General features: G+C 35.4%; 1 protein-coding gene across 3 annotated transcripts in view; it reads right to left on the bottom strand.

The window, feature by feature from the left end:
* The window catches only part of GPCPD1 (glycerophosphocholine phosphodiesterase 1), a 49,445-nt gene that overhangs the window by 17,593 nt on the left and 19,410 nt on the right, over positions 1 to 12,442 (bottom strand). For all 3 annotated transcript variants that reach the window (XM_062571459.1, XM_062571458.1, XM_062571460.1), the window contains exons 5-12: positions 9,414 to 9,489; positions 7,288 to 7,329; positions 5,864 to 5,987; positions 4,254 to 4,506; positions 2,993 to 3,155; positions 2,771 to 2,903; positions 2,481 to 2,535; positions 365 to 457 (exon numbers count right to left, since the gene is read on the bottom strand). In XM_062571459.1, the coding sequence (XP_062427443.1) occupies positions 365 to 457; positions 2,481 to 2,535; positions 2,771 to 2,903; positions 2,993 to 3,155; positions 4,254 to 4,506; positions 5,864 to 5,987; positions 7,288 to 7,329; positions 9,414 to 9,489 (939 nt within the window). The remainder of the gene's footprint in view (positions 1 to 364; positions 458 to 2,480; positions 2,536 to 2,770; positions 2,904 to 2,992; positions 3,156 to 4,253; positions 4,507 to 5,863; positions 5,988 to 7,287; positions 7,330 to 9,413; positions 9,490 to 12,442) is intronic.

Genomic DNA, 12,442 nt, shown 5'->3' with positions numbered 1-12,442 from the left:
CCTCAGAAAAAAGAAACAGTCAGAAAGTTGTATTCTGGCAATTCAAAGGGCACCAGAAAGGGTATTGAATACACTGCAGCGGTCTCCGTCTTCCTTGTAAACCGTTAAGTTAAATAAAAGTCCTTAAGAATAACTGCACTGTATGACTGAAAAAAGAACCTCAAATCATGCATCCGAAATGCTGTTGCTACAACATCAAAAGGCAGAACTCAACTTTTCTGCTTTACTTTATGCAAATTAAATCTTTGCATTCATTTAAGCTGCATAACTATTTCCATTTTACCCATTGATTTCCCAGAATTATTTCTAAGACACCTTGGAATTATCACACTTAAAGATGAAATACAGACAACATCTTAGTTACCTTTTTCATTGCCATGCAACATGTGAGATCATGATATACAATAGGCACGTGATCTTTAGAAAGATGTACATCAAATTCCACATATGCTGCTCCCTATAGAGAATTGAAAATACAAAAAAAAAAAAAAACAGACCCATTAACTGTTTATACACAAGGACTACAGTACCACAGAAAACTCAGGTAAGTTTACAAATATTCACAGGTCCTGGGCATCGACCAAAAGCTGAATGCAATACTGCAATAAAATCAAGCTCAACAATGGACTGCAAGAACAAAATGCAGAAGAGTATTTAAGCTACCATAACACAGTTCTGATACATATTGCTTATGCAATCTTGTAATTCTTCAAGTAGAACTCAAGTATTGCAAACTCTGTTTCAGAGAATGCCAAGACAACAGTCTTAATGCCTTCCCTCCTGCCTACCTCCTCAAGAGATAAATGAACAGGGGCCTCATGAGCTTTTGTTTTGCGACAGATTTGCAAAGCTTTAGGGAGCTACTCCAAATACTGAGAAGCTTCTGGAGTCACTCATGAATAACACAATGGTAGTAATGCAATATACATGTGCAAGAGTAGAAATGGTTGGATCCAGTACTCTTAAGTCTTTTCAACTCTGTGTTCTAGTTTTCTGTTACACTTAAAAGGAAGAAAGATTTGAAAAGAGCTTTAAGTATAATCTTTATAGAGGGAGACAAAAAGAAAAGAGAGGCAGGAAGAGGTGGGGAAAAGGGAGCAGAAGAATATTTTTTGGCTTTTTAAACTGTTTCTACATTATTCCTTTGAAAAGCCTCCAAGAATTCCATTTCTCAAATTACTATCCTGACTCACATATTCTCTTCCCATCAGTATGGAAGCAAAATAGGAGGCCAGTTTGTTTTCAGCCTCTTTCTCATCAGAAATGTTTTATGCCATTGGATTTCAGCCTTTTTAACTTGCCTAAGTTACAAGCATTTTTCTGGTGAGGCTGCTTCCTGGTTTATAGTAAGTTTCTACCTTGAAGCATACTTCCTGTAGACTTTAAGAGAAATCCACAAACCTGCAGTGTCCACTCAGAAGTTAAGTACCATATGGTTCAAGAGGATCTTTTGGTAACTGGTGTCTTCATTTCCTCTGCATTCAATGTACACTCCAGACAATGTGTTCAAATTACTCTGTCTGCCAAATAGGAGTGAGCTTTCAGCTCTAGCTCTTGGGGAGTACAGTGTTCAGGAACTGGTAGCCAATAGGCATAATAATCCAGAAAGCTCAGCTCCCATCCTTGAACAACTTCAAGGATGTTCAGTTAAAATGCACACTAGTGGAGATGTACCTGAAAAGAAACCTTAAAAGTTAAGAGGCAGTTGATCTAATACCAACCACAGCTCTTCACTGTGAAAACAGGAGCCGGACAAGCAATCTCTGAACCTGTTTCAAACTCCAGCTATGCTTCTGCAATGCCTCACTGCCTTCCCTGTTCAGGTTAGTCTTACCACAGGTTACGTCAGTGACAGATTTTTGGAAGAAATGAAATTGACTACATTTCAATCACAGAATTTAAGCGTCCGAAGCTAATATCCCCCGAACTGAGTCCCACTGTAGGGGTGAAAGTCCTCTTTGTAACAACCACTGGAACGAAAGATTATTTTATTCTACCAACTCATGTCCCAAGTAGTTTTTCATGTTAACTTCAGAAGTCCTATTTTTGAGACTTCTGCACAATTTTAGGCACTCCGCAGTCCCTGAGTAAGGTCTTCGCCATCTATGAGTCTATTAGCAGACTTAGAAGAGCCAAGATTTTATTCGCTTGTTCCGAATTTTTCACAGCCCTACAGATCTACAGAGTTGAAATTCAAATTTTCCCTGTATTAGAACCAACACAAGAACATGCTAGCTAAGTTTCTCAAAAAAAAAAAAAAAAAAAAAAAAAAAAAAAAAAGAAAAAGTAAGAATGAGAATCTAAACTGAGCTATTATTTCCCTTTGTATCTCCCAGGGAATTGCCATAGTGGCTCCATAACTTGCCCATAATTTTATCCACTACATTTAACATTTATGCTTAGTTTATTGATTCAATATGATAAAAGTCTGTTAGTTTTAACAGCAAGAGTACTGGGTGCATACAAATGTGCATACATACGTGACTAGCAGCATTCCTCAGAGAAGCAATAGTGTTCTCTTGAACTTTAGCAAGTCTGAAATAACAGCAATGAAAAAGGTTTTCTCAGCTGCAGGACAGCACAGAAGTCCATTAAAATAACAGAAGTACAAACTGGAAGTCTCTGTCTTACAGGATATCCAAATTTGATATTCAAGTGACTTAAATGACTATGAGTTGTGGCTTTTAACTTCAAACTGGCTGCTTCTGCAACTGATGTTAGCAAAACAGAACATAAGAAAATATTCACATCAAAATACAAATTGACTTACTTAGTCGTAGTTGTAGAATTTCCTGCTCCCCTATGTCCAACATCTAGAGTTGTTCTTGGTTTCCAATACTTTGCATACGAGGCCTTCATATCGCAAGTGTACCCTTGTATTGGCTTAATTATTATGTAGTCCACTACAAGAAAAATACGAAGTGCTTCACATGTCAACAGAAAATGGTTGATTTCAGGTAAAACTGTGCACACCTCTTTACATCAACTATACCTCTAACTTTTCCAATTGTCTTCCTTGAAATTCTGCTCATAATAGGAAGCGTAAGAGTTCCAGCACTCTTTCCCTGCTCTGCAATTGTGGAGGACAGGAGACAGGCAGAAGCCACATGACCTGGTAGCACATCTCCTTGTACTACTTTCTCACATAGGTGTTCCTAAAATAAATAAAGTTGCTGTTATGTGCTTGCGAAAATGCTAACAAACTCTTCTTTCTCATGGAAACTTTGCTCCTCAGGAAGCTATATACAGACATTGATCTAATACACAAATCTCCTGTGTTACAGAAAATACTAATTTCAGGCCAAAAACTGCATACATGCAATACAGTGTGTTGTAAGATATCCCTAGCAATATGGGATTGTTAATGGAAATCTAGAAAGTCACATACACCTGTCTTTGAAAAATCTTAGATTTAATAATCTTTTCAGACAAAAACTGCATACATGCAATATTCTATCTTATCAAAAGTCCAAGACACATTTAGGACCAAGATGAACTAGAAAAATATATATGCTTAAAACAATTTTGTGATTTTGTATTAATTTTCAGGGAAGGAGGAGACCAACAGCCATGCACAATGAATATGATCATTGTCAAGTTCAGTATCTGTGTGGCTATTTTACAGTTATTAGTGTTAAGTGATCTAACAGCATTTTTAGACCAATAAGGGAATGCTTGAAAGTTTCTTCTGCATAAACAGTATCAGAAGCTTTCTTTTGAAAAGGACTTTGAATATTAAAACACCTCATAAAAAACTACCGTGCAAAATAACTAACATAGTGAGAGGTTGCAAATGACCAGTTTAAATTCGCTTTAGTTCAGAGAAATGTCTGTGTACAATTTAAAATCAAGTATTGTAATTTAACTAGTTCATATACACCTACTGTTTAGATTCAAAAAGGGTAAGCAAAGTTTATCTCTGGATGCGGGGGGTGGGGTGGGGGGGGGAGGAAAGGGAGGAGGAAGGGGGAAAATCAAACCAACCTACCTACGTGCAATACTGCACACCGAGATTTGAGTCCATACAGACTTCTAAATAAGTAGAAACAGTAAAACTTTCAGTACCATGCAGGGAAGACTCAAAATCTCTCTGTACAATGAGGCAGTAGTAAACAGTCTCCTAACTGATCTACAAAGGTCCAAAGGATCAAGAACGTGGGTTAACAGCCCTTACTAACAAGAATATCTTCGTAATTGCCTCCTTTAACTCCAGAAAGCAGACTAAGTTACTTCCTGGTGGTAAAGATACATACCTCAAAAAAATCAAAATTTAATTCCAAATTATCAGGCTCCATGGTTTGTATAGTGTATTCTGTCCATCGATCTGGTTGTAAAGCATAACCACATTCTGGCTGAGAGTGTCGACATTTATATTCATTGTTACTTATTAAGGAGATCTCCAGGGTGTTTGCCATTTTCCGAGGGAACGGAAAGGATGTTTTATCTTGGTCCTCTTCCTCCTCCTCATTGTCATCATCTTCTAGGCCTTCTAGAGTCAATTTTACTCTACTCATGCAGAAATACAAAGCAGAAATTGTTAAATTGTAGAAGCATCTTCAGGAACATTGAAGAATTAGAAAAAAAAAGATTAGAGTAGGAGGTCATAATTCTGCTCACCACCACCATCTACAGAATAGCAATGCATATGCCAGCCCTTCAGAAGGGTCAGAATTTGAGGTTACCGATTGACTAAATACTGTTTTAGTCAGGTTTTAGTGCGCTCAAGTCATTTCTGAAACTAGAACTTGGGCAGGTGTGAAAGTTGGGCCAATGGTCAAAGAGGCAGCAATCACTCCTAAACTAACCTTTTGGGCTGCCAAATAGATGACCTCTCTCCAGAGGTTCATATTCATAATGCTGAAAGACTAATGAGAAGCACTGAAAATAACAGCAACCATGAAGATCAACAACTGAATGTTTGTGGCTGTTGCTGAGCACATGATCTTTTAGTCTTTCTGAATACAGAGAAGGCAGGTAACTGTATTCTGTTAGACATAAGATACACACTTCTGGTGGACAGCTGTGGAGTTATGTCAGCTTTTCAAGACACCTGTGCAGGTAAGAACAAACTGATGTATATTTGGAACAAAAGCAGTTAAGAGATCACTATTATCTCTATATTCATGTTGACTGGAGATCTGTAATGCCAGTGGAGAATTAACCATACTTTAAATGCAGAGGGTCTGTATGTTTTGGGAGGAAGACAAAAGGAGAAATAGAAAAAAAAAAAGGAAAAGAAAAAAAAGAAAAAAAAAGAAAAGAGGTAGCATTCTTCCTCTGTTCCCTCAACCTATACCAGCCTTTCCATTCTGCTTTTTGGGAGAAGTTGTGAAGAAATGAATAAAGGAAAAAAAAAAAAAAAAAAAAAACACTGAATGCAATAACAGAACTACTTAAGAATTCTTCAGTTCTAGCCAAGAAGCAAGAAACGTCAAGGCAAGGATAGAAGAAGTATTTGTGAAAGAAGTCTGTTGCCTATTACTTGAACTGTGCTATCACATCTACTTATACATTTTTAATAGTTTGGAAAGGCAACTATCAGAAAGGTAAGAACCGAGAAGTATTAAGTCACCAGTAAAACTAGAATAGTTTTGTTTGACTACTTGTTTTCCTTTGCAGAAAGGGACAAAACTCTTTTGACATTATATTAATAATAAAATGAGGAAACTGAGACATACTACATGATTTAATACTATCATCACACTTTTACAAAGTGTTTGTTTACGTGGAAATCAGTTTGATTGTACATTCCTATTCACCACTCAAAATACTAATAACTGCATGAATTAAGTAAAAAATTAGTTTAACTAGTGTTGAAAATTAACATTAGCTAAATTGCAAACTGAGGTGAGCATGCTCTTACCTAAACCTTGATGTTTTAAATTCTTTCTTGGATATCGAGACAGGTGGTTTTTCTGAATAATGCAGACGTAATCTTATTTCTGTTTGACATGTCAGCCACCCAGCATCCACAGTTTTAACACCATCTGCCAAAAATTAAACAACAGAAAGTAGCAAAGACACCTTAATAATTTTATTTTCTAAAGGGAACAGTTTAATACACAAAACTTGTGCTGCTTTATAAATACAGTTCCTCTGGTACCATCTTTCAGTCATGACACTTACAACCAGGCTTATTCAAATAGTATTTCCAAAGCAATTGCTGAGCACATCCTTTCATGCATCTTTCCTGAACTAGACACAATGGGCAGCAAATACTGCAATTGCTGACTACCTCTTGCTCTTACATGGAACCACCTTGCACGGTGGGAAAGAAATCAGAAAACCAGCTTCTCAGGTTAACTGTCTGAAGGAGAAAGCTAATGCCAGTATTAATTTTATCCATGATATCAACAGATAAATAAGCCTCCAAGATAGACAAAATAGTCCCTTGCTGTGGGATGCCTCAATACAAGGATAAACACAATCAGAAACTCTGAACATCGATAAGCAGCTTGAGACTCTGTTTCTGTTGAAATATAGACGTCATATTAGCTCATGGCAAACAATTATCAGTAAAGCAGCATAAGCCTGCAGGACAGAAGTATCAATGAGGAAATAAAGCATGGAGGAGAATCCTCAACCTCATCATCAGGATAAGGAGAGCCTAGAAGCAGGACTGTCAGGAGGCACAAGCTGCCAGACCAGAGGCTATAAGGAGACACCACAGTATAAGAGTTCCAGTAAAACGTGTGATTTGGTGAGGATGTGAAGAAAAGTGAAAGCTTAAAGACAAGTAGGAGATACGACAAAGGAAGGAGTTAACCTAAAGCCTCAGGGATTAAACATTTAGTGGGAGGTGGGTTTTATCTGCTGAAATAGTTTTAAGGCAACACAAGCATAAGGAAAAGCTTTGAGTTTATGGGAGGCTTTTGTAATTATGTGTCTAACTGAAGAGTCAGACAGTGTCCATTCAGTTTAAGCAAAGACATTTTTAGAAAGGAAGAGTTTTTTCTACAGCTAGTTTTAAAGAGAAAGCTAACAGTCCATTCTGTATTTCCAAATCTACGTGCTCATAACCTAGTGTTTGCAGATTTCAATCTTTAGCATCAGCACACTGATAATATTTCAAAGCTTTTTCACAAACCTTTATTAATGCTAGAGGGGAATACAGTCTAAGTGTGAATTCACAAATGCTAGATTCAAAATGAAGTGTATAAACAGATAAAGCAACCATTAACAGATAATTCCTACCCAAACTAATTTAGCATTTCAAATATTTTTCAACTGCAATACTTAATCTTACTAAAATTAAACACACAGTAATGATCAATATATTTCACTTACTATGGACTCCAAAGCATCCATCATCAATAGTTATTTCATTTTCTAGAATTGAAGGAGGGGAAAAGAATGAAAGAAACTAGTTAGTATTGATGCTATAAGGAATTATTGCCAATTTATTCTACTTTTCCATTTAATTTCTAAAAAGCGTATCTAACAAAAAGCAGGAAAAGAGAAATAGACAAAGAATAAGCATATTTATTGCAACCTTCCGTAAGTTTTTTTTTCTAAATTCATTGTTTTTTTCCTTAGTTTCTGCAAGGAAAGACAATCAACACCAAAAATGCTGTAAGATACGCATTTTGCTTTTCCTCAGGTCAGATATTTCAGGTAAAAGGGGCTGCATTTTGTCCTAGTTTGCTGCAGTGTTTTGCTGATACTATCTATATCCTGCTAGAATGTAAGCTGTTTTTCTTGTTAGTGTCTAAGACATTAAAGTTTCTTGCAAACATGCAAGAAAGCTGTTCTGCACATTTACAGCTAAAGTTTCTAAATCAAGTTAGTCACAGTTAAAATTTCCGTCCATGTGACAGAAATCTATCCTAGGATAAGATATTCAAAACACTTATTTCATACTTACTTTTAGCCCTACCCTCTCCAAATTTTTAGTATGTGAAATCTTTAGGCACTACATAAACTTAGCAGCATTAACAGAAATACAGTAATCTAAAGGATTTATGGAAGTTTTTCAAAGTGTTAAATCTAACAAAGTTTTGCCTCTACAGCCATTAATCCCATCTTTTTATAACAACAGTCCACCCCTCAATTTTTAATAACCATTAGGCAACAATTTTGTATCATAATGACCAGTTTTTTGGCCAGCATTAATAGCTTGCCATTTTTTTAAAAAAAAAAATTTTATTGTACTTCTAATAATTGATATAATGGGATACTTTTTAACAGGAACATTTTTTACCCTGCCTTCAAGTGCTAATATCCTGGCTTTCTGTATTTTGTTAAAGACTTCTTGTGAAAAAAGCCACTCTTTCAATGAAAGAAATCCTAGGGAGGTTCAGCTTGAATGATAAAATTAACTTCTAATTTGATAAACTTAGTGGTCTATTTAAAAAGGTATTATGCATCTTTAATCATACCATTCTGTAGAGGGTGTTTCTGACATATTAATTCAATTATTAAGGAAATAACAAGCACTGAGTGTTACTAGAAAAAATTCTATTTGGAATGAAATTATCCAAAAATTAGAGACAAAGTCTAAACAGAGGGTAGACTGCTTCCCTAGTTCTTAATTACTGACAAATACAGAAAAGTCATTGTTACAGGAATAGAAACCCGTAACTGCACTAATTCAAATGAAATCACAAAAAGCAATAATCATGATACTATTCACAATTAACTAAAACTTTCTTTAATATCACGTTCTTTCTAAAAAGACATATCCTTTCAATGAACCAGAAGTTATTTAATAAATGTAAACTCCTAACTGTGGAGAAAATAACATTTTTCATATCCTAGAGCAGAGTACATAAAAAATGCCATCCTATAGCAGCATAAGAGATCTAAATTACAAACTGCATTCAAAGATTATTTCAGTCACTCTTACAGGAAAACAAAAAAACTCAATCTTTTCCCTGTTCAGAAAAGCATTAGAAACTTCTATACAAATTGTCACGTCACCCTTTCTTCTAGTAAATTAAATTTCTGGTAATTTACCAGTCAAATAAGACCATTCATGTTTCTATTTATATTACTCAATAAACTTAAAGAAATCTAATTACTTAAGAATTTTTGCTTTAAAATTTTACTAATGAATTTGTAAACAAAAATCGTAGTGCTTCATGCCCTCCCCCACCCCACATTTTCTCTGAAAGATAATATGGAGCCTTAGTCTCAAAGAATGAAACTTAAAAAATGTGCTAATTCCAGATTAACAAAAAGCCCCACGACATTTTAAGGATGACAGCGAAGAATTTCAACTCCACTCCATTTTTAAGACATTTATTTATATGTATTTTGAGAATAAGGTCCATGTTGTGCAAAGAAAAAGTTATACCTGTAACATGTTAATAAATTTAATTTTAACGCTATAGTTATCAATCCCACTACACCAATGTGCAGCATATTAGCAATCTTATGCATATGCCTCAAACAGATGCAGTTGATGCCCATACCTAAAGGGGTTATTGATCGTGGTTGTAGATGAGTCTCCCACGTGTGAACTATGACTTGGCAGGGACCACCGATAGTCTGTAATTTAAAAGTTAAATGTCTGCAATAATTTCTTTTGTTATATCTGATTTTCTAGCCACGAAACTATTTGGGATGGCTGTGAACTGAACTTACAGACTTAAAGGGGGGAGAAAAAGAGAGAGAGAGAGAGAGAGAGAGAGAGAGAGATAAAGAAAAAAAAGAAAGAGAGAAAGAACAGATCAGGCTTGTTTCTTACCCCTGCAACTGCTGATGACGCTACCTGATGTGTCAGGTCACACTACATATGACAAAGCTTGTGACAAAGTCTGACAGGGTGTAGTTCAAATGTAATTCTTAAATTTTTGCTGTTTATAGCTATTTCACTGGACTACTATACTTTCTTTCTGAATGCAAGAAGTCAAATTATCCCTGAATTCATTAGGTGCATTTTCTTTTCTCATAAGATACTGCAACAGCAATTCATAAAAAAGAATTCACACCTCCCTTGGATACTAAAAGGCACTCAGCATCTGCTTGTACAGTTAAGAGCTGCAGGGATGTGTTCTCCCCAAAATTTGCTTGACTAATTCAAAGTCTAGCATGTAAAATCACTTTAATTTTGGTACAGAAGAGCAAATTATTTACTACCTCAGCAAAACATAAATGATCAGAGTTTTGCTAAATCAGATGGAAAAACAAACCAACACAAAAGAATATGCCTCACTGTAGCCAGAAGGTATTTGAATAAGACCACCTATGTCACTCTAAAAAGAAAACATCATTTGACCTTAGCATTGCATAGTTGTTACTATTAGTCATAAACACTGCTATGAAATAGCTGCAGAATTTGCCACTGTGATGTTTTGGGCCTGAGCAACTCCCACTTCAAAGACTAGGCTCTATTTCCCACTTAAGTGATATAAGTTTAATGTCAACTTGTCTGAATAGTTCAGGGCCTTGTTTAAAGGATTTCACTTCAACAGGAACATCCAGACAAGCTTCAAACTCAGTAGTATAACTGCACGATTATCTGATTACTTTGAACCTTACAGCTCACTCTATCAATTCTTTAGCAGCAGATGGGACTTTTTGACCTGTATCAAACACATTTAATCTACTATGAGTTAACAGTAAATACTATTAAATGCTTTTAAAATATTTAGCAACTGACTCATTGCTAAAAGCAATTAAATTTTTCCAGTGAACTCAGGTATTTCTAGAAGCCATGTCAAAATAAAATACAGACGCCTAAAGTTCAATTTTAAAGATAGAATACATGCAAATACAAATAAAATGATACTACTGTTTTTAGTTCATTCATGTTATAAGGTAGTTTTAATTAACTCCCCTCCTTCTCTGCTGTTACCACCATGCTTGCTCTTACAGCTTATAGCAGAACAATATTCACATGAAATTTCCCCTCCTCCCCTCTTTTTCTCAGCAGAGGCACACTTGTGCATCACAATCAAGTTTTCACAGCTGAAACCTTAGTTTGCTAGCAAAAAGGCTATCACTTCCTAACACCAAGTAGTCCAGAAATCTCTCCAGCAGCAACTTCCATGAACACATATACAACTTGTAGTTTGCAAGGCTGGGGCATGTGAATCATTTTAGAAATCGTTTTCTTCAAAAAGTAAGCAAAGGTTTCTACTTGTAGAAAAAAAAAACAATATACTGTATTAAAATACCAATAATATCAGCTTATTTCTTAAAGGATAAATATACTACTGTAATTGCACATTTTAATTTTAGGTTCTAAAATTATGAAAGTGAATGATTAACATTATCCCCAAGTTACGTATATCATGCTAGATACAGTTCTCAGACCACTTTCCTGGTTATGCGCACTTAAGTAATCTGTAGCTAAAATATTTTCATTACAGGTAACAAACTGCTGCTACAATCAGGTTAAAGTATTAATACAATTTCAGTGGCATATACCAACCACACTTGAGTAACAGTCCAGCTCAGATCAGCCTGTAGCACAAGTTAATGATGTGTCACTCAATGTTCACGTTACAGTAACATTGTATTTAAAAAAAAAATCTGCCTCTGCTATGAAAATCTTAAAAAGCTAAATGTCACGACAAGCATTGCAGAGGATAATATACTGAGATTATACTAATTGGCACTGTATGGCATGCATCTCTGTCTATTAACTCAGAGAACTTCTTAAGTAAATCTTGATGTCTATTTAATCAAACATCTGATACAACTTTAAAGCTCTTGAGGGAAATTTAAGAATTTTTTAGAAACCAAGCCCCCATACATGTGAGAAGTTGGAAGCCCCTCCAGAAATCATTAGATACTTTTGAAATGTAGGGTAAAATGCCTATGTAACGTAATTCGGCTGCCACAAGTTTGATTCAGTTTGATTCATGCTCTGCATTAATGTATTCTAAAACAAACACCACCACCATTTACCACACTGCACTTCATAGTTCACATCTTAAAACTATGTTTCAAGGATATTAGTCTACTTCAAGAACATGGAACAATTAAGTGAAATAGATGACTTAACTGCTGATGCTGGACTTATGACAAAAATCTCCGGATTTCTATACCATACTAACAGACAATAATTAAGTGCTAATCAATCAACAAGGATTTATGTAAGTAACCTCACAAGGCAACACCACATACAAGTCAATTGTCATGAAGTCCTAGGCTAACTAGAGATTTTACGGCTCCTGTATTTCAAATCACAGTTTAACATACAATCTGTTATCCCAGCATAGGCACAGCAGAGATACTCCTTTGTTATTAGCAGGGTAAACAGGAGTTATTAACCTGGCCGGAGCTTTACTAAGGCACTCTGCCGTTTAAAAAATTACTGAATCTGAATCTAAGTTTCACCCTTATTAATCCATTCAAAGCACTAAATGGATTTGGCTTATTTACATCTTAGAAAATTTAATTAAATCTTATTTGAAACATCTATAATTAAGTGATAATCTCACAAATTTGAAAAATCTCCACCAATTCAGTTTTAAAAGTTCTGCTACATTCA

Source organism: Rhea pennata, chromosome 3 (genome assembly GCF_028389875.1).
Source record: "Rhea pennata isolate bPtePen1 chromosome 3, bPtePen1.pri, whole genome shotgun sequence".
In the NCBI taxonomy this organism is placed as follows: domain Eukaryota; kingdom Metazoa; phylum Chordata; class Aves; order Rheiformes; family Rheidae; genus Rhea; species Rhea pennata.
The sequence above is the reverse complement of the archived record's forward strand: the minus strand, read 5'-3'. Positions and strand labels throughout refer to the sequence as shown.